The 27,964-nt window shown below is 34.4% G+C and overlaps 1 protein-coding gene across 2 annotated transcripts in view; it reads left to right on the forward strand.

The window, feature by feature from the left end:
* Window positions 1–27,964, forward strand: part of LOC123880131 (frequenin-1) — a 134,048-nt gene that overhangs the window by 48,461 nt on the left and 57,623 nt on the right. The window contains exons 1-2 of one of the 2 annotated variants that reach the window (XM_045928075.1): window positions 17,906–18,031; window positions 21,412–21,594. In XM_045928075.1, coding sequence (XP_045784031.1) covers window positions 21,531–21,594 — 64 coding nt within the window. In that variant the 5' untranslated portion in view covers window positions 17,906–18,031; window positions 21,412–21,530. Of the gene's footprint in view, window positions 1–17,905; window positions 18,032–21,411; window positions 21,595–27,964 lie in introns of those variants that run through there. The other variant, XM_045928074.1, reaches the window with a different exon arrangement.

A 27,964-nucleotide genomic window follows, 5' to 3' on the forward strand; every position in this document is an offset into this window, starting at 1 on the left:
ATTAAAAAACACGTTATCCTGTAAAATATCGATTAAAATTATGCGTACATTAAACAACGCGAACATGCAGCATGATAAAGTTTTGCATAATGACTGGCTGTTAACTAGACAACTTTGTCCGCGTAGGAAAAAATATTAAGCTTTTTGTGTACATTACTCTTTGGCCCAGTTCCGATATATATAGGTAGAATGGCGGTTGCTTAATCACGTAATACATAATATTATATTCTCATATATATCATAAGCATATTCATCAGCTGATAATATTATTCTTATGCATCAAAAGAAATTATTTTGCAGTTATTGCAAATTATAATTATTTTTCTGAAACAATACTGATACTTATTTTAAAACAAATTAGCTCGTTAAGTGTCTTTTACTTACAAGTATCATCTGAAGTAGCAATTAGATAATGACTTTATTTAGTTTTAATTCACATTCCAATATTATTCGGCCGTAAATTGTTTTATTTCCAGTCTGGAAAGTAATGTACCTACTTACTATTATAAAAAGGGATGACTATTCTCAACTGATTTTGTGTCTTTCTGCACAAGGTAATATAATATTTTCATCAAAGCTCGTCAGACGCATACAACTAAACTTTGCATATTGTGCATTTCGAAATCACATTTTCGGAGTTATCGATATGCGTGCTTTTGAAAGCCTGAGTTGACTGCTCGTGAAAATATCGTCATATTATGCAAATAACCGCTCGACACGCCTTATCCAAATCAACTTGGTTACAAACCCAAAAAAAATGATTTAAGGGAAGCATATTTCTAATATTATATTATCTGACGTCAATATACTAGCGCCCAGCAGCTATCATATGGAAATCAATTCCAATTGCACGTCAGCTTATTCAATAAGAAAGATTAGATCTTTTTTATTCTATCTAAAAAGCGGATGAATTGATCTTACTTTGTGCGGACCGACCTTGATATTTTTTCTGCATTTGAAAAATATCGACACTTAAAGATAGAGTGAAAATATATTATTTCAGAACCACACAAATGATTTTATTACTAAACTACTTTAGCTTCACTTTCGTATTTTTTGATTGAAATTATACAATGACTTTTTGATTTAACTACGAATGAAATAACTTAATCGTCACTTATAATAAAACTACTATATTTATCTAAGCATAATCATCCTGTATCACATGAAGTGGAAATTCCACTTCAGGAGATTCAGGCAACAAGAGTATTGTACGCTCTTTGCAATAAGTATAAGTGTTTTTGCTTACCCACATATTTTAGCTCGATAACTTTTAGCTAGAAAATAGTATAAGTAATTTGTATAATAGTAAAAGTAACTAGCATAAGTAATTTGTAAATATAGGTATATATTGTTTTATACACAAAAAAAAATGTAAATCTAACCACTGTAATTTAACTGTGCGACTATGATATATACCATTACTTTATAATTATTGTGTACTTAATGTCGACGGCACTGGCGCGGAAAATTGTTGTAATTAGCTTTGTAATTATTTTTTATATAGAGAAATAATAATAGTAAAATTAGTTCTATTGACCTATGCCTAACAAACGTCGGATAAGAATTTTATTCTCGTGGCAATATGGCATTATGTTTACTACGGGTTCCAACTCCTCAATCTGATGCTGCGGGGGACTGCTCACTGCTGCAAAGATTTATCAAAATTGAGAAATAATATTTAGGGGAAAACCTACATAGATGGACCTAGACATGTTGTAAATCAAGATGTAAATTTGACCAGCTAGAAATAAATCAGATGTTTTAGGTTTTCAAAGAAGTGATCGAGAAGGCAACATTCAAGCATGTAGCGAATAGGATTTTTGTTCAAAAGATTTATCAGTTTTGCTATCATTGAAGGATGTAAAGGCCCTTAAAAATAATAATTAAACAGCTTTAAATTAGTCAGGGAACGTGAAATGACTTAACAATAACTTAATAGATTTTGCTCACGAAAACCTTTTACCATTTCATAAGGAGATTATATCAACGACAAACTCAACCCACGTGAAAATCTTAATAAATATAATTATTCATCTCACTGCTTCATTTTAACCCTCGACCCAAAAAGAGGGGTGTTATAAGTTTGACGTGTGTATCTGTCTGTGGCATCGTAGCTCCTAAACTAATGAACCAATTTTAAATTAGTTTTTTTGTTTGAAAGGTGGCTTGATCGAGAGTGTTCTTAGCTATAATCTAAGAAAATCGGTTCAGCCGTTTAAAAGTTATCAGCTCTTTTCTAGTTACTGTAACCTTCACTTGTCGGGGGTGTTATAAATTAATTTACACTTGTTAAATCATAATAAGTAAGTTATACCTACCGTAATTTTTATGAATATTAATCACAAAAATCTAAAATATAGTAGGTGGATAAAGTTGGATTTGGATATTCACTTTATTTAATCATTTTCACCTCATCACCTCAATATGTATTGAGGGTGAAAATTATGTGTGAAATTTTAAAATTTAACATTAAATTGTTAAAACACAGTCTTCACTGAGGCTTTCGAAATTCGTGACCTACAAAGGGGTCTGCCGCTAAATGAATGATGGGCAGAACATAAAGGTTGGAAAATGCCTGTAGAATATTTCATTAGGCAGGCAAGAGGTTCGCTAGGGCCCTTCAGACTCAACGACACACTCTATTTGGCGAAAGTTGTTAGCCTTTGCTTATAACCCTTACATAATGAGTGACTCTCTAAGTACAAAGTTTGTATATTGCACCTCTGATTCTATTAAGAGGAGGTAAATTGCTTGTAATATGTCGTCTAAAGTGTAAGCAGTTTTATTTTGGCTTAAGAGGGCTCTCTCCGTCACTCGTTTCCACTCGTTTCATACAATCGTAGTTCCAATTTCATTTGAATAGTAAGCAACCAAAGTCCATGAAATTTTGCAGACATATTCTAGAAACTAATACCTATGTCTGTGGTTTTCCAGATTTCTGTTAAAATATTCGGTTTCAAAGTTACGCGGTCTTAAAAATTTACATACAAGTCTTTGAGCCCCTGTAATTTTAAAACTACATATTTTTAGAAAAATCTAAAACACCACAGACACAGATATTAGTTTCTAGAATATGTCTGCAAAATTTCATGGACTTTGGTTGCTTAATATTCAAATGAAATTGGAACTACGATTGTATGAAACGAGTGACGGAGAGAGCCCTGTTAATATTCTAAAAGCTTTGGTTCATCAAAATGTTTTACATAAATAATAAATATAGTTATTTATTTATTATTGAATAAAAAACAATTCAGACTCCACAAAAGCCTATAAAATTTAATTAAACTTCAGTGCTGAAAGAGTATGTTGTGTTCGGAGACATACAAAAGTAAAAACTGTTGATTCATTATTGTGGAGAGTTACGGGCCTGCAGGTTTCTTCACTATGTCTTCCTTCATTGTTCAAGCAAGTGATATTTGATTGCTTAAAAGGTACGTGCCTCCGATAAGTTAGAGGTGCGAGGCTGGGATCGAACCCCCGATTTCCCGAATGATGGAAGGGGACGACTTAACCTCTAGGCTATCGCCTTCGCCACTAACACCACTTAATGCTTATCATTTAAGATCTCGGCTCGGATAGATTAAAGGTACCTATTAATGTATCTATAATCTATTCTGTACAAATCCATCGTAACAGGTATGAAAACAATGAGGCCATTAAGTCTGTGGTCGATATTGCTTTGTTTTCGGCCTCAACGGCATTGACTCATTCCGTTTTACGTAGCGCTTGATGTGCCTAGATGGGATAGCTTATGGACTGGGTGAGGACGACCAGGCAATTGTTAATATTGGCAATTGCCATGCCTATTAGTTTAAATTTATAGTTAATCTTGCTATAATTATATAGTATCGTTGTTATTCGTCAGAAAATACCATAAACACCGTAAATATTTTAGCGACAAGCCAATGAGACTTAAATCCCCAAAACGTAACGTTACGCTTAAGGATAAAGCCACTGTTTTACATGTTGAATTATTATGTTTCTTGAATACTTTCATAAATACTTTAAATTCTATAAAAATCCAGAAGATATTTTCAAAATTTTTCAAACATACATCTTTCAAAGTATCCCGCGGGTATCCTTTATTTTTCTGAGATAAAAGTGTTCTCAAAATTTCATGCTGTAAATCTAAAACATATTTCAGTGAAAAAGTGGTATGCTAAATTTCCATGTCAAAAGGAAAAAGCACCGTTCAAGCAAAATCCATCAATTAAGTAAGAAAACCTTTAGTGTTCTATCTCGGCTGCATTAAATTATTTCAAAAGACTAAATAGTTATAGATAATACATTGGTCTAATTGTATTGAGAGATTTTTAGTTATAACGAGCATTCGATTCAACTACCGTTCTCATTAGTGCTGTCGGAAAGCTGTCCCTGAAAAGATCAGAAGCTTTTTCAGAAAATAAAGCAATTACTGATATTAAGTTAGGTCTACCTATTTATTTAAAGGTACCACGTACCTAAATATCTAGTTGAATATAATAGTATCTAAATTTGCATTTTAAGAATGTCCATATTATTGCATACGTAATATTATAATAATAAAACGAGAGCATTAATATTTGGAAAAAATAAAATTATTTTACTTTCTATGGTAGTTATACCTACAATAAAGATTTTGTTTACTTTATTTTTACATTATTCCATAATATGCATGTTATTATGATAAAGCTTTCCTTGAAAATAGTTCATAGTGATTATGAATAAATAGCATTGAAGTCTATTAAGAAGTTCCAAGGTACAATACTTTGTTCTATTTATATATGAATGTAGGTATTATACCTATTACGGACAGAACCAATTAATATCCATAGCCAAATTATAAAAAGTTAGTCGACAATTGACTCAACGTCAAGATTTATATACCAAGTACACGTAATGAGTTAAATGTATAAAGTTATCAGATGAAACATATAATTGACATGACATGAAAGGTTAACGTTTCGAAATTGGTAGACCTTGTAGATAGGACACGATACGATTCATACACAGGTCTATTGTAACATTATAAAGTCAATGATTGTAACAGCGCCGGAGTCAAAGTGAGCTCTCGGTTTGATCCTGAATCAACGATATTATGTCAAATATGGTGACGTAAAATCGAAGAAAAATAAGGCTATTTTATAAGGCCGATTCACACCAAACATTTACACGTGACACTTGCGTAGTGACGCGCATGAATCCGTAGACATAACTGCACGCATTACGTCTACGCGAACGTTCACGCCACGCAAGCTGTATGCCATGTCTCATACAGTTTCATACATTACAACGCAATGGTACGCGCTACGTCTACGCTTACGTAACGCTTACGCAGCCTGTGTGAACGAGCTGTTAGGGCTAACTACGTCAAATGTACTAACATTTAACGCCTGCCAGTGAAGTCGTAGTATCTTAGTCGTGAATCGTAGTGTGCTACTTGTTAACGCCGTATAAATAAAAATATCAATGGAATACATTACTTCTCAGGATAACTGGACTAAAAACTGTTTTAATGTTTTACTAAAATATAAATTTGATCCCTTTAATTACAAGTGTAAATTAAAAATTTAAAATACCCCCGACAGGTGAAGGTTCAGTAAGTAGAAAAGAGCTGATAACTTTCAAACGGCTGAACCGATTTTCTTGGATTATAGCTAAGAACACTCTCGATCAAGCCAACTTTCAAACAAAAAAAACTAAATTAAAATCGGTTCATTAGTTTAGGCGCTGCGGTGCCACAGACAGATACACAGATACACAGATACACAGATACACAGATACACAGATACACAGATACACAGACACACAGATACACAGATACACAGATACACACGTCAAACTTATAACACCCCTCTTTTTGGGTCGGGGGTTAAAAACTACCTATAACAATACCTACTTTGAAACGAGGTGCAAAAAGGTATCAAATTAAAACCATGATTACGGGACTTAATGAGATTTTTTTGTCCACTGAAATAATATTATCGGCAAAGCTATTCATACCGGCCGTCGCTGTTTAACAGGGCTCTCTCCGTCACTCGTTTCATACAATTGTAGTTCCAATTTCATTTGAATACTAAACAACCAAAGACCATGAAATTTTGCAGACATATTCTAGAAACTAATATCTGTGTCTGTGGTGTTTTAGATTTTTCTAAAATATGTAGTTTTAAAATTACAGGGGCTCAAAGATTTGTATGTAAATTTTTAAGACCGCGTAACTTTGAAACCGAATATTTCAACAGAAATCTGAAAAACCACAGCCATAGATATTAGTTTCTAGAATATGTCTGCAAAATTTCATGGACTTTGGTTGCTTAATATTCAAATGAAATTGGAACTACAATCGTATGAAACGAGTGACGGAGGAGCCCTCTTAACCAGGATTATTAGATTCCCGATTAATAATTTTGCGAAAATACAACGTGGTTGCTAAAGCTTTTATATTTAGGTATTTTTCTTTTGTTATTTTTAATTACGAGTAAACTTAAATGGATTCTATTTTTTTTAATCAACATGCATAACTACAAGTACTATCAGAGGCCCCGAGGTAATTAATTTAAAGCTGCTTTTTTACTTCTCATGCTCGTAAAGTTCTACTTTATGCTGAGTGTAAGCGGACTAAAACTGCTGTTGGGCATAAAAGAGTTGTATAGAAATTTCTATAGTGCCTGAGCCTAGCCATTTATGCTTCTATACTCTCCTCTCCTCATTCTTGTAAATTGTAAAGTATAGTTAGTTTCATGTTGAAAAGTCTGCTCCAACTTTGAACTGATGCAATGGGTGATATATTGTTCTATTTTGGCGTCTTGTTAAAAGGCCTCTGATCGTGGATCTGCAGAGTGGGTAATTTATCAATATGGCTAGAGCATACGTGATGACCAGAAGAGGTGAATTATGAGAGTTAGCTCATCCACACGTCGCGGCCTCATCTCACTGCTGTGTAAGTTTTTTGCGATCGAAGTGAAAAGTAGAGTACTATAACACGGGACTAAGCCTATTCGTAGTCTACTCGGTTCTATAGCCTCCCTCACTACCGCTATTCTATATAGGCCTTCATGCTCGGTTTAGTTCCCTATTGATCTACTATTTTGGTTGAGCCACAATGTCAATCTTAAAATTGCTGTCGCGAAACGTGCTGACGGCCTTAATGGCCAGTGAAGATTTTACTATGAATAAATAAAACAGCTGAATATCGAACAAAGCTAAACTGAATGTAGAAGTTGCAATACCAATTAAGATAGGTACCTACTCCAGGAATCGCAATTACGGGCAAGTTCAAAATATCACGAGCGCAATGCGACACAATCTCGAGTGTTTACAGTTTTCTGCCTTTCGAAGTCTTTCCTGGTGCAGTGGTGAACTCCGTGGTCTCTCTTAGGTTTGGGTTTGAATTCCACCAGGGGCGATTTAGGAATTTACAATCTAGCCTGGTGAGAAGCTTTAGCCTTAGTTACAACATAGTTTCATGGTAAGAGTGAACAGGTATCTTCTATGGACACGATTGTCATCAACCGCAAGTCTTTTTGCAATAAATACAAGTGTAAATTAAAAATTTATAACACCCCCGACAAGTTAAGGTTACAGTAACAAGAAAAAAGCTGATAACTTTCAAACGGCTGAACCGATTTTCTTGGATTATAGCTAGGAACATTTTCAATCAAGCCAGCTTTCAAACAAAAAGAAACTAAATTAAAATTGGTTTATTAGTTTAGGAGATACGGTGCCACGGACAGATACACACCTCAAACTTATAACACCCCTCTTTTTGGGTCGGGGGTCAATAATTGGAATATTTCCGATTAGTATTCTGTAGTGTAATCTATTTTCACTTGTAAATGGAACCTAAAGTAAAGCACAAAATAAGAAAATAGTTTAATAATAATTATTGTACCTATCTTTTACACATGTTACATATTGTAGATTTTTTTAAAACATTTACTTCAACAAAAATTATCACAGATTTCAAGAGAATAAACACTATTTTCACACTATATTTACTAACTATAGTTTCTATCTTAGAATGTTAGGAAGCATAAATTTATCTAAGCTCTACATAAATCCTAAATCTACAATGGCAAACGCAAGCTAACAAAAAGTAAATTACTTACTATGTAACGAATAAGACTGATGATAATGGCTGGAACCAAATTGCACCCAAAGAAGCTTTGCCAGTTCGCCACAGCCACGCCTCAGAAATTCAATTAACTCGAAGAATATTACAATTTGTAATTTACAGGCACCAGTACGAACCCCGTATTAAACCAGTCGGCACCTAGTAGCTCAACCTCTTAGATCTCGCACAGTTAACTTTTGGTTTTTAACAGTATGAATTTGAGCTAGCGCGCACCACGGTAAACCATACGTTTTTTCCTCCAAAATCTGTGAACTATAGAACTAAATAGAAGCACGCGCCCTCCGGAATTAAATCCGCACAAGATTTTGATTGATTTAAATTCAAATTCGATGCTATCCATGCAGCACGAAATATGAAGCAATGGAGGAACATTATAGCAAAGATTGCATCTGAGGTGAGCCTCAAAATTGAGGAAACGACGCAGGAAGAAGAGAAATTCAAAACGGATTTCAGCCATGTAAAGCCAAACTTAAGATGCACTCAGGCATCGAAAAACTTATGAGAAATAACGAAGAACCATTAATGAGTACATTTTTTATTTATTTGACCACTACATATCTATAAACAAATTTTAAAAAACAAGTACATAAATTAACATAAATTTATTTATTAAATATTACAGTCCGATTTGTATAGAAGCAGGCGTTACTTTACGGAAGTCCATGACATACAAAGAATTGGAAGCTTATTTTGCTATAATCAGCTACAAAAAGGGAAATCTGTATGGTACAACCGGTACAACATGTAGCATGCGACTTGCACCACGGCCCTCCCACGGCTAAACATGCAAGAAAAGCAACAATTACAGAGTGTTTTGCAATTATTGTACATTGTAAGTATACCATATTGTAACATATACAATACAGCCTTTTTTAGCAGATTATAGCAGCTTTCGATTCTTTGTACAGTTAGATTATAATATTCTTTTACGATGCGTGCACACCACAACTACAACAGTCGCGTATGTGTGCACGTATCGATTCGCATTGTAGGTACGCTTCCGCATGGCATCCCACATCCCGCGTTCATGACGAGCCGGTGTGCTAGCTTTATAGATTTCCCCAACTTTATCAGATCCACTCTTTCAGGTCACACTCACACTCATGCATATTAACGAGGGTATTTAGCCAACCACTTTGTTTCTATCGGATTTGATTCAATCATTGTGCTATCTTCATATCATACAAGATAAAGTTGAAAACGCTGAAATATTATATTAAAACTCTTTTTCAGTCACTTTGTATAATTTAATGTTGTAGTACATATATATTCATGAACTTAGAATTTTCTCTTCTTTCTGCTTAATTTTTGGAGACCCCCACTTTTTTGATGTGACACCCGTTGGGTCAATTTTTCTCATACAAAATATAGCCTATGTCGACCGAACCTTTGCAACGAATCCATTGACACCTCATTCATCAAAATCGGCCTAGTAGTTTAGGCGCTACAGAATCTGGACACATACATACATACATTCATACACACATACATACCCACAAACATAGACTGCTAAAAGCATAACCCTTCCTTTTGGCTTTGCCGCAGTCGGGTAAAAAGGAAACATAATTCAATATTGACATGTGTACATGTGTAATGAAGCTCATTTACCGCTGAGTCTAGAAACTTGATGTAGTTTATTTGTAGTTATATGAGTAATATAGATCTCCACAAACAAGTATGTCCAGCAATTTTACTTACTTGATGGAAGATGAGTGGGTTAGTTAGTCTTGTACCTATATTTATAGTAAGCAAATCACACACAGCCTAGATTTCCACAATTATTTCAGTTAAGAAAATGCGATTGACATATACAGCAACAAGTAGGTACATCAATCATCATCGGGAAACTTTTGATTACATTAGCAAAAGTTGCTGATCAAACTTATTCATTTACGACAGTACCTATTCGCGATATTGTTAATTAAGTTTTCGAGTCGCGAGAGTAACGAGGTATTTCGTAGCGCACAGTTTGATATGAGAATTATGGTTGAAGTCTAAAAATGATATAGGATTATTAAGTAGGCTCTCTCAAAAGAGCATTCTAAAAGAGTTTTTTTCGATCTCTGTTCATACTTTTTTCTTTAAATAAGTTCTTAATCTTTGAGTTTAAAGTAAAATAATGCGTTTTGCTCAAGGTTTCTCAAACCTTTTTGGGAAACCTTGAGAAAACCTTTTTAGGTCTCCAAGGCCAATAAGATATGTGCCCCCCTGCCCATGTTTATTATATGGGATTATATGTAAAAGGTAATATAAGATAGAAATTTGTACATAATGTGTAATAAAACAGTGAATTGAATCTTATACATCTGCTCAGGATCATACATACATACCTACATAGTCACTTAAACTGCTAAAATCAATAACCCTTTCTTTTGGCTTTGCCGTAGTCGGGTAAAAAGATCCCAACGGGCTAAAGAACTATCAAAAATGCTAGTTAGAGTTATAATCGATTGTTTAAAATAGAAAATGTACTTGAAACCTTAAATTATACTAAAATTGTACCCGTAGGATCCCACCTACTTCTGTCTTTGCTAACGATTTTAGGACCATTGTCGGACTCTATTTCACTGGTTTCTAGTCAGCTTCCAGACAATCTAATTAAAACTTTGTTTTCGTGTCGCCGCATTTTCCCTAAATGTGAACCAAGTTGAAGGAAATTGGGAAATCAGAATGCTCATGGCGCAAATATAATTATTTTACACTTATTCAATTATTAAGTTCACAGGAAAAGTTTGAAAATCTTAAGGTTTACTATTTTTATGAAAGTCAAACCACAAACTCGGATAATTATTTATTGAATACAAGGAGGATGACCGATAGTTGCATCCTCACAATCAAATCACGAGCCATATCTTTATCTGATCAACCAAAGAAAATCTACCACTGGTTCGGAATGCCAAAGCCTACTCCGAGAAGAACCAGCGCATGGCGTCTAAACTCAATCAATTTCATAAACACTCTTTAAGAATCATTTTTTAAGAATGGTTAATATTCAAATGAGAATCCTAACTATGTTTACATGCAGTGCTCTCGGGAGTAGCACTAGCAAAGTCGGAGTGGGTCAATTAAAAATAACATGAATAGTCTTCGACCGATGGCCTATTTCTGGCCAAAGCTAAAGCAGAAGCAGATTAAAGACAGTAAGCTGTAAATTATTGCCAAAAATGCACAGTGCCTGAATTATACGCGGACAAAGTCGCGGACAAAACCTAGTAATTAACATAGTATCCGTTTCTAGTACGGTTAGATACCACAACACAAAATATAAATTACATTAACTATTTAGCGCTATTGAATTTGGTATTTTAACTAATGAAGCTGCGGCGAAAATTAAGCTACATGAACGTGCCTAATATAATATCAAATTTAATAAATTTTAAATTATGTAAATTAAATTCTAACCTACAATATTGAAATAGCTTAGTATTACCAGTACGTAATCCCATGTTACGAGTAGGTAGTAATAGGTAAGTAAGTATTATTTTACTAAAGGCTGGCACACGCTGAAGTTATAACTATCAAAATTGGTATCTAACCAATTTTATCTTCTCATCAGAGCATCACCACACAGATCTTCATACAGACTTTCACCCCCTTTTTAACCCCGTTTACAAATCATAGTTTACAAATTGCAAAGCACGCAAACGCAAAACTTTGTGGTATCTGTTAGCTTTCTGAAGACTGAACTCACAAAACGCGCGTCGCGCCACGTGTAATGTTAATGGCCTAATTGTACCACACAATTCAAAAATGTAATTTTTTTAAATTCATAGGAACCACTTTATGTACATACTTTCTCATTTTCTAATTCTCTTCGTATATTATTAAGCGGAATGCCTTAAAGTGACCTTAGAGTACTCTATCATTCTGAACTTTGCATATAATACAAGTGTAAATTAAAAATTTTCAACACCCCCGACAAATCATTTTCAAATAAATAATTATGTATATCTAGGCAACGTCCATCTTGACAGCTTGACATTTGTCAATTGACACTTGAATATTATGAACATAACGGTTATCTAACCTTCTTTTATACAAGAAAACTAGAAAAGAGCTGATAACTCTTAAACGGCTGAACCAATTTTTTTGGATTATAGCTAAGAACACTCTCGATCAAGCCACCTTTCAAACAAAAAAAACTAAATTAAAATCGGTTCATTCGTTTAGGCGCTACGGTGCCACAGACAGATACACAGATACACAGACACACAGATACACAGATACACAGATACACACGTCAAACTTATAACACCCCTCTTTTTGGGTCGGGGGTTAAAAAGAAAGAGCAATATACGCTGCAGTAATAAACTGTCATCTCGCATACTGCGTTAGTTTTGAACAAAAGAACTTTTCAGAGCGTACGGAAAACCGCTTTTCCCACTTTAACCTTTAATGTCTATATATCTTTTTGTATGGATTTGATGCAATTCTAAAACAAAGAGTGTTTATGGTGCTACATTGTATTCAGAATTAAATGAGAAAAGTTTTCGGCGAAGCTGTGTCAGTTTGGAATTAAATCACTTCAAATGCCGGCTATTTTGTCAGGATTGATTCCTCGAAACTCATTTACTTATGGACTGAGAGCCAACGAGTGCCAGACCTTCTTTATTTTATGAAAGCTGAAAGTTTCTCCCTCAACTGACAACCCCCTGGCAGAGGCCCCATAACTTTACAGGGGGTTGCTACGACACTAAGTGTATAGAAATGCATGACGTGATTTTTAATAGGTACTATTCCGAAGAAAATATAAAAAAAATTAGACTTTTTACTTTGACGTAAGATTTTGTACACTTTTGTTGTGAAGAGCCAGCGCAATCGCTGGCTCTCTCTCAATTGATTCTTTAAATGATTTTCAACTTTTTCGATAAATTTTTGGCATTCATCGTGAGGTTTTTTACCTGCTTTGTGTCTTTTCTATTACAAATAGATCAAACAGTGTGAGTTAGTATAATTATCTTAACTGCGGAGCCGGTAGGATAGGTCACAGTTTACTCAGTTATAGGTAATATCTATTTACGAATCATGCCAGTTCTGCACTTTTTGATATGCACTAGAACTTTTCTTGAAGTTTAGGTAAAACACTATCATAAATTTTATACATAGACATTTCTATCATCAAACGCCTGCGTTGTAGAAACGCTAGTATAACATTTATGAAAAAACAGACCAGGGTATGTTACGAGGTTTGAACAAACGACATTCTATCAGTTTTAGCTCTACATGACAAGCTTTTGCATAACAAACAAAGCAAAAAAATGAGATTTGCCTCAAAAACAACTTTGTGGTGAATCAGAAAAACCGCTGAATATAGCTTTTACCTTTTTTTTTAATTTGAGCCAATCTTTAAACATACTGGCTCGTAGGATTGGGCTTTGGATAAAACAATAAAAAATATTACAATACCTAATTTCTCTAAACAACAAGATAGACGAAATAACAATAATTTTCAGCGCCCGCAGTCTCTTATTTATAGTCACTTAAATTATTATTTATAGTCAGTTAGAGTTATGGTATTTCTCAAGGATAAAGATGAAATAGGGGATCCTTCCCCTAAGCATTATAATTCAAGTTGATGTTATATCTTCTCTGCATGATGATTTATTTATTTCAAGGAAAACATCGACAAGGATGGTTTCACTCAGACTTACCTATCTACAGTTCGGTCTACATTATTTCTCCACAAGTTAGGGCCTAGGAGTTAGGTATCTAATTAGTGTCTGAAAAATCTATACATGAACAATTTAAAATATAATAAAAAGATGTCCTGACTGAATGAAAGACTGATCTATTAACGCGTAACCTAGGATTTAGAAACTTGAAATTCTAACAGTAGATTTTAGGAAATGCTATCACTAAAAAGATTTATTTGTATAAAGTGTGTTCGTATGAAAATATGGACCGAAAGCATTACTGTGGCTTCACGTGCTGTCCGAGACATGGGTATATAGTATAAACATAGACCACCTTGTATGGGTATATAGTATATATGGGTATATAGGTATATAGATATATAGACCAACTTCCCAATCCATGTTGTTACTGAGAATTTCTTGACGAAACATCAATTAGGTACATTTTATCGATATGCAGCCAAATAAGAGCTATTTACTAGAAACTTGAGATTTTTTATTCCGGTTCTTTCTAGCACATCCCCCTTTAATAAGGAGTTTGAAACCCCTAGATAAAAACAGACAAAGTCACGAGAAAAAGCTGGTTGAATCTATCCATTTTAGAATAGTACGACAATAGTGCAACGGGTGGGTCGATCAACAATCGATGCGGGCGCAATGCTTTTAAAGCATATATTCGATGCATGGGAGAACTCACAGAATGCTATTGGAATTTTCTGTGATTTGTCTAAAGCATTCGATTGCGTTTCGTATGAGACTCTCTTGGCTAAATTGAACCACTATGGAATCAAAGACTCTGCGCTTAGTCTCATTGCGTCCTACCTCAGTGATCGTATACAAACTGTATGTGTAAATGATGTGAAGTCATCCGGATCAGCCTCACTAATGGGTGTTCCACAAGGCTCTATCTTAGGTCCCTTCATGTTTTTGGTATATATAAACGAATTACCATATTTCGTCCAAAATGATTGCGATATTGTACTATTTGCTGATGATACGTCTTTGATTTTTAAAGTCGATAGAAATTATAATAATTTTGACGATATAAATAGAACCATATCGCAGGTTACTCATTGGTTTACTGTTAATAATTTGCTTTTAAATGCAAAGAAAACTAAGTGTGTCGAATTCGCATTGCCCAATACTAAGACGGCAAATGATTTTAATTTAATGGTAAATAATGATATGTTGAAAGTAGAAGAAACTACCGTGTTCCTAGGGATAACTTTAGATGCAAAGCTTCAATGGAACGCCCATATATCAACACTTGCTGGTAAACTCAGCTCTGCTGCTTACGCTGTTAGAAAGATTCGACAGATAACTGATGTGGAAACTGCAAAAATTGTATATTTTGCCTATTTTCACAGTATTATGTCTTACGGAATCTTACTATGGGGTAAAGCGGCAGATATTGGAAAAATTTTCGTATTACAAAAAAGGGCAATACGCGCAATCTATAATTTAAAACCGCGCGATTCCCTACGAGAGAAATTTAAGGAAATAGGTATTCTTACAGTAGCTTCTCAATATATTTACGCTAATATAATTTTTGTACGACAAAACATTCATAGTTACAAAAAAATCGGTGATTTCCACGACCGGCAAACTAGAAACCGTAATAGGCTCGCATATCCTACGCTCCGCCTCAGGAAAGTGGGAAAATCGTTTGTGGGAATGAGTGTAATATTTTATAATAAAATTCCACAATCAATTTTAGACTTGCCTTTACACAAGTTTAAAAAATCTATTAAAAGTATGCTCCTGGAAAAAGCTTATTATACAATCGAAGATTATGTAAATGACAAAAAAGCTTGGATTTGATTCGCTCCAGCAATATACGGCGCTGCAATTGCTTGTATACAGTATGGCATATTATTGTAAATTGTACATTTGAAAAGAGCAACCGCCGAGTTTCTTGCTGGTTCTTCTCGGTAGGAACAGCATTCCGAACCAGTGGTAGATTATTTTGACGATTCAAAAGCACTTGTAAAAGTTTAATTGAATAAAAATAATTTGAATTTGAATTTGAATTTGAATTTGGTGGTGTTTGAACCACCAACCTTTCGGAATTCAGTCCGCTCCTTAACCGTTGAGCTATTGAGGCTCTTAAATTTCTATGCCATTTTTCAATAAAATTCATGTTCAAATATAAATATGAATGAAATGTCTTGTAAAACGAATTTCTTGAACACTATTCAAAAAATTTCAAGAGTTGAACTACTGACAGATTTCGTTAAATAAATATTTGGAATTCATATTTTGTCGTACAAAACGCAAACTTTGACGTGATGCAATATTATTCATTCCGATTCCAAAAAAGGAGGTTATGTATTCGATCCATATAATATGTAAATATGTATGTATTTGTGTTTACCATTATCTCAAAGACCGATGAACCCATTTCGAATTTTTTTCACTATCTTTGGCTATCAAAAGCGCTGTTTCGCATTTGCACAATCACAAATGCGAAAACTCACTTTCCGTAAAATATCTGCGATATTATAATAACAGCGATAAATAAATAAATAAAATTAATAAAATCGTTTTTAATCAGTTTAGGGATCCATATAAACATGATTTAGAAAACAATTTAGATATTGATCTCGATCAAATTCTTAGATAAAATATTTATATAGCAAATGATTGTAAGCACGAAAATTTAAAAATCAATGAAAAAAAATTAAAATCAGTGAAAAACCGTGAAAAATCGCTTGTGAAATTTCACTGTAAAAAAATGAAAAATCTTTAAAATTAGCAATAATACCCATCACTACACGATCTGCAGCAGTCCAATCCCACTAACCAAACAGTTACTAATTATTCAGCGCCCGAACAGCTTTTCAGGCTTCACATCCAATCAACGCCAATTGAGCTTGCTAGTATACTTCAAAGGAATCGTCAGATAACAAGTTGTACCTACTGTCCCCAAGCTACGATCGATATGTTGTAGCCATTCATAACTTTTTCTATTAGTATAGTATCGATGCTATTAAAATATAATCGTAGGTTATAGGCACATTGGCGCAGAGTAGTGGTAGAAGCCCAGTGACGTGTCTTTTTCAAAATATTGTTAAGTAAATAATAAATAGTAAAAGAAGAATTATATGAACATATTTTTGTATACCGCATTTTCTATGACTGCATGCGTCAGCATGCGATGTTGCACGTCTTTTTAATATGACTTTTGGCAGTCTGCATTTATGTGTGTTCCACCGTAGCGCCTAAACTACTGATCCGATTTTGATGAATGAGTTGTCAATCGATACGTTATTACGTACCGGGTGGCATAGGCTACATTTTTTTAGAAAAAAATCTACCTGACGGATGTTACATCCAAAAAAGTGGGGGGTCTCCATAAATTTTTTTTTGCAATTGTATCGAGTGGGATATCAAATGAAAGAGGAAAAAATTTTGAGTTCATGAATATAAATATAGTACAATGTTAAAGTACACCGAGCGGTAGAAATACAATTTATACTATCTATCGCTATCTAACGGCAGTTCGCGGGTAGCAGTCGGGTTTGTGCTACTTAACTTTTACTTTATCGAATTCGAACACAATGTATCTGGTAAAGTTCGTATATCTATTAGTTTTAAATATTTTAGGAAAGATTCGTCGTTTCTCGTCGAATTTTTGTCAAGTCTTTTAGCAATTTTTTGGATATTATAATCTCAAATATAAGTTTGACCAATACACCATGACTCCGGATATCAAATTATAAATTCATTGAAATAACAAATTATTTATATCTTACTACATCTGTATACTGTACTTATCTACCAAACTCTATCAGTATAAAATTACATAGGTAATAATTGCTTCTGCGTTCAATGCCCAGCGAAATTAATAATTTCATTTTCAATGCATTTCCTACGATATGTTACAAAGTATTTTTAATAAAAAAAGGATCTGCATTTTTGTTGATGAAATTTAATTAAATAAAGTTCAAAGATTTCACTATCGAATTATATTGGAAAGCATTTTAATACATAGAGAAAAATTTCTGTTATGTTCATTAGCATACCACACATTAAAAATAGGTATATATTTTGATTTTCAGCAATTTTATTGATGTTACAGCGAAATTTTGCGTTGCGAAAATATTTTCTTAACTCTCTCCTAATAGTGACAGGAAAATTTTCCCTCATTTCAGATACGAAAAAAATTGCAAAAGAAATAAAATACTCGGAGAAATATATTTAGTGCCCAACTATTAGTGTGATGGAGTACGCATGTGCATTTTATCCCGGAGGGTAGTCTGCACAGTTGCACGAAAAGGTAATAAATAAAGGTTTCGTAGAAAACGGACTTATTTTGCAGAGTAAACAGAGGCTTTGGTCGTAACGGCAATAAAAAGCTTGAGTCTTTAAAAGAATAGTCTTGAGTCTTTAAAAGAATAGTAATTTTGTTGCAAACGTTTAGTATAGAAGTGAAAATTGAAATTTAAGAGAAAGAGCTTTGACGATTCTGGCCTATTTTTCTTGTTTCCAAGATATAAGCTAAGCTGTTGTACCGGTAGCGTCATACAGTCTAGCCATCAGTACAACTTGCATAGCTTATATGCAAGTTGCTTAGCTAAATTTACTAAGCTTATATCTCGGAAATGTGGCATTTTGTACAGTTTTGTTTCATGCAATACCTATTTGTATTGATGCCAGCTATTGATTGAAAAAGCTTTAATGCATGGCCGCTATTTAGAAAAAAAAAGATAATGGCGGTCAGTATGGGTAGACCATTCTTCATTGCTAAAATATTCAAACTCCTTTCCCTAGCGCGCCCCCTAGTGCTCTCTACACAAACGTAATTTGGTTCCCATTTGAATACTAACCAGTCAAATAACCAATGAAATGTTGTAGACACTTTCTAAAAATTAATATATTTGTATGCAGTTTGCCGTAAACATATCTAGTTTAAAAATTACACAGTCTTAAAGATTTGTATGGACTTGTGTTGGTGTTAGCTGGCGGGTGTGCTCTGCCTTTTTGGAGTGTTTATTTTGTTAAAACTGACTGGAAAGCGCTCTAAGGGGGTGCCGTGCGTGTGTCGGCGGGAGCAGGCACAAACGGGGTCCATACTTGTATAGTTTCCCTAACTTGTTACAAATAACTACAAACTTGACATTGGCTAATTGTAAAGCCAGACGAGAGAGAAAAAAAAAGATTTGTATGTAAATCCTTTCGGCCGTATAGTTTTGAAATTAAATATTTTACCGCAAATCTGGCAAACCACATGTACGCTGATATTACTTCCCATTACTTACATAAGTACACAATTTCATTGAGTTCGTTTGGTTATTGTTCAAATATGAGCCTGCATTTATTTGATATCGATGCCGAAAAACAATGCTGATGAAAATTATTAAAAGTTCAAATAGATTTTTGATCGCATATAGCTAAAACCCACCTGAATTTAGATACAATATGTCTTCGAATAAAAAAAAATATCAAATGGATCTGTTCGTTTGAGAGCTATGATGCAGACAGGCAGACAAACAAAAACGGTCATACTTATCACACTTCTATCTGTATCGGATAGGTAATGACATGTACCATCTCTGTGTTTATAACATGATAAATGAACAACTGTTGCTCAATTTGAAAAATACCCAAACTCTATTTAAAATTGTTACTTATTTTTTTCTATTTACGATCACATTGGCATTGTAAACACAAATAAATGAATAATCTAAACGAAGGAGCAGTATAGTTGATTTATTGTGGCCTTATAAATGGCTTGTTTTCGTCGAAGATATGCTGAAATAAATATTTCGTTCACATCTCGCAACCTTCGCCCCATAATGTTGCGAAGGAAACAGCTATAACTTATATCCAACGTAGGAACAAGACTTAAGCGTTTCCACATCAGGATGTGGAACGCATTTGACATCGTATGAACACAATTGCCAAGATAGAACTAACGAAACTACGTAAAAATTATACATTTTTAAATTTCTATTATTTATTGAAATAATAATAAATATCTATAGTTACATATGTTATATCGCAATAAGTAGTATTAACAGCAGTTGATATACTTAGATACTTATTAAATAATTATTAAAAGTTGAACTAGGAGTCCAACATGACCACTTTGTTCCCCCGTGGTATCCATGATGGATTTTCCTCACGAAAAAAAAGGTACATAGGAACTTACTTACCGCTCCTGAGGCAAATTATAATTTATAATTATTATACATAATACCTATACTAATTTTCTAGAAGAGTGCGATTTAGCTTTATATTTTATAATTATTATACATAATATACCAATTTTCTTGAAAAGCACGATTTTACTTCGAAAAGGTGGCGTTAAATTTTTACTTTAGTAGGGCTAATTCGACAAGTTTTGTCACATTTAGTTCCTTTGGTCAAAACTTAAATGAAGTATTATTTAGTTAATTTAGACAAACACAAAATAATTTAATAGTAGGTACTAGGTAGGTACTATTAGCTATATCGCTAAATGACAAATGTAAGCACAATCGAGTTAGCAGGGTTGAATGAATATTTTTACAGACACTTTGATGTAAGCTCTTCTTGTAATTAAACCTTTTGTCAGTATTCTATATTGCGATATTTCGGAGTGTGCTAAAGAAACTATTCGAGTTAAATCCTCTCTCCATTTTACTATTGAGTCGAAATTCCACGGACTCATTCGAAGCGATTAGCTTCTCCGTTTCTAAGAGGCACTACTAAAATACAGAAAGCCCTCTTGGCTTCCGTTTTCCTAGATAGCTATAATATTAGTACCTTCAAAAGAAGAGTTAATAGGCTCTTCTAGTCAGGTGCGCTTGACCTCAAACTGCATCATCTACAATGTGGTATCATTGCAGCTAAGCGCAAGCCTATTTATTAAGCACAAAGTAAAATTTCTGATAATATACCATATTTTATTAAACATTTCATTAAGTTTAGCACTGTCTTGAGCAGTCTAATACAAAAGACACACCAAACACTGTAAGGTTTCGGAATTGATAGTTTTTTAGTTAACTAGGTCAGGGCCGTGGCAAGCTCCCCTACTGACCGGACCTTGCAATCATAACAAATCCTACTGAGTAGAAGTTCGTATGACAGTACTACAGATGTACTTTAAATGCCTTACATGTAAAGACTTTAAGCATAAATAAGTATTAAAATACTTTTAATTATGTACCTACAATCAAAATTACACTTTGCCCCCACATTGCAGAAGTAAGTATAATTTGCATCAAAGCTATGTCTGGCGCCAGACTTATCATTTGGAACAGTGTCATCTTTGTCCATAAACTGGAAATATGTCACGTACGCCACCCACCCCTACACTACGCATATTATGCCGACTAATACGTATTATTGGCTATGATTTGGAGCACTCTATAAAAGTGCCTAACTAAATACCCGATAACCTTGTCAGGCAACGTAGGCGTTTTACAAGAATGTCCAATCCGTAATGATATTATATTATACTCAATAAGGATGCGTTTACATAATGCGTGTAACTCGCGTCGTCCATAGTCATTCTAATTACCCACGCAAATAAACTGCTGTACTTGCGCGGGTTACTGTCATTTATGTGAGCGATTTTGGACTACACGATGTCCACGCAGTGCCTCAACTTACGCGAGTTACATACACCGTGAATCTATAAGCACAATAAAACAAAGATATCTCTATTTGCAGGTTGGGTCAAGAGGGTGACGGTTGAATAATATGTAAAACGTCACTGGACAGTGACGACATCCAGACAGCAGTTGCACTTGGTGTACGCCTTCGCTGCTCTCTAGCGTCCAAGAACGAAGATGGGCAAGAAAAATTCAAAACTAAAGCAAGACACGATTGACAGATTGACAAATGCGACATACTGTAAGTACCATATATACCATATATTTTTACGAGACATCATCGGGTGACAGACGGGCTGGCTCATTTATTAACCCCCGACCCAAAAAGAGGGGTGTTATAAGTTTGACGTGTGTATCTGTGTATCTGTGTATCTGTGTATCTGTGTATCTGTGTATCTGTGTATCTGTGTATCTGTCTGTGGCATCGTAGCGCCTAAACGAATGAACCGATTTTAATTTAGTTTTTTTTGTTTGAAAGGTGGCTTGATCGAGAGTGTTCTTAGCTATAATCTAAAAAAATTGGTTCAGCCGTTTAAGAGTTATGAGCTCTTTTATAGTTTTCTTGTAGAAAAGAAGGTTAGATAACCGTTAGGTTCATAATATTATGTCAATAGACAAATGTCAAGCTGTCAAGGTGGACGTTGCCTAAATACATAATTATTTATTTGAAAATGATGTTTTGGAAAACTCAAATACTTTGGATCGTCGGGGGTGTTATAAATTTTTAATTTACACTTGTTGCGCAACGGATCAGCCTGGCTATCCAGCGCGGAAATGCAGCCAGTATTCTTGGCACCATTCCATGTGTGCATGATTTGTACAGTAATTAGATAAGGCTAGCTTTAAGTTTCATTGTAATATTTTAATTTAAAAAAAGTACCATAAGTAGTTACTAATTTTTAATTGCCGCTGCAGGCTAGGTCTCCACCCAGCAGTACCGTAATTTTTTATCATTGAAGCTACATAGGTATACCATATGTTTTGAATATCCTACGCTTACATTTAAACCCGCCCGCAGTTTTTCAGAGTTGCGGTGTCAGTTTTCCCCACCGCAACAACCTTTTTTGGGCAGTCGTGTAAATAAACTTTATCTTTTCCATTCCATTACGTTATAGCTTAAGTCTGAGGATGGGCTTATAATGATGATAATGGTGATTATTATTCCTCAAAATAAACTTTTTTCTGTTAACGAATTGTAGGTACCTACGTAGGTACAGGAATGCTAAATATTATTTTACGCTATTTGAAGTTTTATTCATCCCAAAATCGCCCAACGCACCTAGAAAATGTTTTTACATCAATAAAACAGAGCTGTCACAAAATATGCGTAAAGATTGCTGAACCCAATTCAAGATAATATGGTAAATCGCCCATTTCAGCTGACTAAGCCTCCTTAATGGCAAGTAGCATTAGAAGTGAAAATCGATTCGCCAGCTTCCGTTGTTTGCCTGGCCGTCAAACAATCCAACGCTTTTCAAACTGGATGTACTTTTCACGTTTAATAAAGTGCTCCACTTTTCATCCTTCTAAATATTTGCGTACTAAGGTGGAGACTTACGTAAAATTCTATCGTAACCTTAGATACGAGTAAAGTATGCCTCGTTTGTGACAAGATACGTAGTTACACACAAAATCTGACCAAACTGGCACGTACATTATCATATTATAAGATTATACATATTATAAAACTTGCATTATTTGCGTGAAAACGATGGATAAAATCGCAGCAAATACTAGAAGGTACCTACATATACAATGAAGGGAAAAATAGTCAACAACAACTTTTCCACAGTAAAAAATAACTGTACCTTACTTACACCTTTATAGTTTCCCCATGCATCGACTACTGAAAAGGCAATATATCCTAAAGTATTCTAGTGATTATGTGGGTTGTAAATATACGGCCAAACGAGGCCATAACAAAGGCTTACATGTCTCGCCCAACTGTAATATATGATTTTACTTGATCAAGCAATTAATGTAACAGCAGCATATGATTCATGAAATGGTTGACAGCAAATAAAGTAGCCATAAAGTCATCAACCGAGTGCTGCTCATGCAGACCATGGAACCTAAAATTAAGTAAATAAAATTCGGATCACTTGCTCTTTCAATGCAAACACATTTTACAAGACTTCGTCCACGTTGATTTAGATTGTATGAAATTTAAAGGATTTTCAAATAGTTTTCTAACGATACCCCATAAATCCAAATCTGTTCAGGCATTTGGAAGTTATGGTGTAATAAGGAAACTCAACACATAAACATTGAAAACATAACACTCCTTTTGTTTGGGCAGTCGTGTAAAAATATCCATATTTCAGTCGTGCGGTTTCCCGGTTTTCACCATCAAAATATTGTATAATATGCTAGAAATGCTCCGTAGAGGCACGTAATGCGGATTTGTGGGAAGATCAAAATATTATGGTCCTTGTACCAGTCGTGTTATATACATTTATTACATAGTAAATAATAAATGTTTGCATAGGGACACATTTACTAACTCTACTTAAAAATCCGGCCAAGTACGAATCGGACCGAGCGAGGGTTCCGTATCTTGGAACGATACGTATTATCATTTTGTTGCTTAAAATATCTCCAACAGCAAATATGTGTTTTGATAAGTATGTATAAGTTTGTATAATTACAAATTTATGATTTTACCCTTTACTTGTGCTGCAATTAAATTTTGTGTAAAAATCCAAGCTTGGATAAAGATATGAAGATTGATGTAAGATATTGCTTTTACTTCTTCGATAATAGATAAACGGGTGGGGTTTAAATCGGTGACATTTCCGATTTCAATCCGGTCTTTAACCGTTGAGCCATTGAGGCTATAGGTTTTGGTTCTCTTGCGAGTGCAAAAATACAATAGTGCATACAAACGGCTTTTGATTGCACTGACTTAGAAGTTTCATTTTTTCACAGTTTCAAGTGATTGCATATCTGAGTACTTATTACATATTAAATTCAACTTAATACCTTCACATCCTGCGAAAAAGGGACGGCAGGCGATTAAGGCACGGAACTCTAAAAAAGAAAATATTACAAGTTCTTGTAAACAACAGCAATTTCCGCCTAGATTATGTCCTTTTGCCCTCTGGCATTGGCGCCCTTTCACTCTTTCCATACAATATCTCTGTTTCGCATTTTTTGGCTAGACTTGTCTTGCTATGTTGATCAAGATTTATTTTAAGTCTTTAATCCTATTATAAGAAATGCAAATGAACAAAAACATTGAAAGTTAAGATTCTTGAAATATCTCTCTCTATTTTAGGCCAAATTTTACGGCAACTTTGTTTATAAATAAAACATGTAAAAAAAACAAAATTGCAAAACTTTTAGACGAACTTTATTAAATACTAGTTTCAAATGTGTTTAATTTTATTTTAAATTGATTCTTTTTTAAATTAATAAGAACATACCAAACGTTGATTTGCGTTGTTAAACATCGTCCATCTCACTCTTTAGTATATCCCGCCCATAAATGTTGATTGCAACAGCATGCTCTCAAATATTGTACGATCACGTGAAAAAGAAGAGATCACCCATCTCCTTAGAAATAATTGACAAATCCGCATTGATACTTTAATTTATCAAGAAAGGTATTCGAATTATGTTGTAATAGCGGAATCTTCGCAAATAACTTACATAGTGGCGAGTAAAGCTTTATGACCAAGTCGAGAATGGAAGTTTTCCGGCTGGCGCCGACTTGGCTACAATGTTAGGCCTCACCCACACTGCAAAGGAACAATTTAATTGCTCACGTGAATTTGAGATTCTTGTAATGCAAACTTAATTTTGCCTCTATACGAAAACAACCATAAAGTAGGTTGATTTCTGAAATAAAAATAATAGGAAATAGTGCAACAAACCAGTCAAACCAGTTCCTATGTATAAATTATCGAATAAGTGGATTACGCTCGGATTAAGTAAACAAAATCATTAAGTAGGAACTGTAAAGGAAGGTTTTACCGCAAATGTAAGCAATAGAGCAGCAAACAACAAAAATAAGAAATGAGTAAATATACTAAGCTATAGCAGAACTTATGGCGCAAGGACAAATGTCACCCTTGATGATGCTTCTTGTAGTATAATCTATGATTCCTTAACTGACTTACGAAGGTAAAGTAGTAGCTTTTCGCTGAAATGTCCGAAGCGCACTATACGTGGCCTATACGAACTTGTTCGCGCGAACTGAAAATGAAAATATAATACAGTAAAACCAAACTCCAGAAGATCTAAAGCGCCAGTCAAATCGTGTCGCTTACGCATTTCTCCAAGAAAGGTTAGGTATAGTATATTTCTATACCCATATACTTACAACATGAAGATTAGGATTGTATTAGGCTAAGGAAGCAGGTAAATGACGATTAATTTTACGTAGGGGTCTTAAAATAACTGATATTCGAGCCCGTCAACCAGCAAAAATTATATATTTACCCAAGTGTTTTTGTATCTATTCTTGTCTTCCAAAAAAAAGAGATCATAAAAATCTCTAATCGCTATGAGTCAGGTAAACAACACTTTTTTGCTCTAGCTTAGCGCTCTAGTTTCGAAAGTTAAGTCGTTTAAGTTATCGTTATTAACGTGTTCGATGCGATATATTACGTAACTGATTGCTTTCTCAAACTCTAATTAAGAAAAGTTGCTATATAATTTTTCAAATATTAGTACTCTTTAATACAACTTTTATTTGGAAATACCTATGTATTTACTCCAATAATCAAGTTAACACTTTATTATTATTTATTAAAGTTCTCTCATCTGCAGGCTTTCCCCTGCGTGTTCGAAAATTTACTGTCCCTTTCCCGAATATAATTTTTCAAGTTAACCTTAATTTAACTTTCCCAATCACATTGTGCCTAATTTAGCTGCACTTACACAATCTCTACACTAATCACTTGGTGGCACGGCTTTACCGGTTTCCACTTCCGAGGTCTTCCACCAGACCAGACCTGAAATTTAGAAATTCTATTCCAAACCCCTGCCGGGAATCGAACCTGGGACCTCCCACTGATAAGACTACAGCGCTTACCATTGCGCCTGGGTGCCCGCAAACATACATTACATACGAGGAATGGCACAAGAAGAATTTACAAAACTTACCTACCCTGCCTGATGTTGGAACCACCACTTTTTAGGGTTCCGTACACGAAGGGTGCCAATGGGAATCTGTTACAAAGCCTCTGCTATCCGTACGTCCGTCTGTCCGTTCATCCGTCCGTCTGTCAGCGGGCTGTATCTCCTGAACCATAAAAAGTGCAGGCTTGAGTACAGAACGTGTGTTTCTATTGCCTCTGCAACAAAAAATGTATGAAATTTTCAAAATAGCCACCGTGAAAATTTAAAAAAAATGTTATTTCTCGTACGATGGTACGGAACCCTTCGTGTGCGAGTCCAATTTATTGGATGACCGACTGTTTGACGTACTGATTGTATTATTTTCAGCCAAAGAACTTCACTTCTCTTTCACTGTTATTATATTTCTCCTCTTTCCTTTCCATTGTTACAAAGAATGCTACATGTGAAACAAAAATGTGGGTCAGTGCAATCGCTTCACCAAACATCTAGCCATTAGTGGAGAGAATAAATAAAACGAACAGCAAAGTAATCTTGCACAATTTTGGCAGTGTTTGCTCCAACCGATGTTAAACAATTGCCAACTTTTGTGAAAACTCTTTGTCAGTATTATTCTACAGTTATATTTTAATATCCACGCATTATACTCTCTGCTTTTGATGTTGCTTCATCAATCATCACTAAAAGCTGCATTAATGCCTTTATGTTTCCTGCAATGCATATTGCAACAATGCATAATAATATTATGCATATGAATTCACTTTCCGTTTACGATGCCCTATTTGTTAACATGATAATTCAATTCATTTCAATCGTAAAATCTTATACCATTTGATTGTTTAATTTAATTATTAGAAATAATATCCTCAATTAAAAAAACCTTAGTAAAAACAAGCTTTTATTTAAGAGATTTATTCAAATAAACATAATGTCAAGACAAATTCAACGAGCCCAAATAATATAACTGAGTAATGATTGGCACTTGAGGAGTTCCTATGAATACTTCGGGAACTGGTTTAAAATTCAGTTGCAAGATTTCACACTTACTAAAGCAGCAAGTTTAATAAAAGCTTGTAAGAATATGAGATAATATTGAAAATGAAAACAAACTAAACTTTATCACATACCTATTACCCACCATAGATAAACGCAAAGGTCAACTGAAAATAAATCACCATGCAGGTAAATCAGCGCTAGCTCTATAGTCTCTCAACATTTGTTTATTATTGAAAGTCACGACAGCTCGTTTTGTGCTGGAAAACTGTCCAAGGAGACTTTGGGAGTTGCAAAATAGGTCACCGGCATAAATAGGTCAAAACCGCGTGCTTTTAATTGAATTTTTTTTTAATTCACTAATAATGTAAAAACTAATAATGTATTCCAACGGCATTATCAGTATCATATAGGTCAACGAGGTGCGAATGGTGCGAAACTGAGGGGGCAGGGCACCACGCACTAATTTTTTTTGAATTTTGATACAATATTTGAGGGTTCTAGAGAGGCGTTGAATGACGCGTATTTTCAATGTA

This window comes from Maniola jurtina, chromosome Z (assembly GCF_905333055.1).
Source record: "Maniola jurtina chromosome Z, ilManJurt1.1, whole genome shotgun sequence".
NCBI lineage: Eukaryota > Metazoa > Arthropoda > Insecta > Lepidoptera > Nymphalidae > Maniola > Maniola jurtina.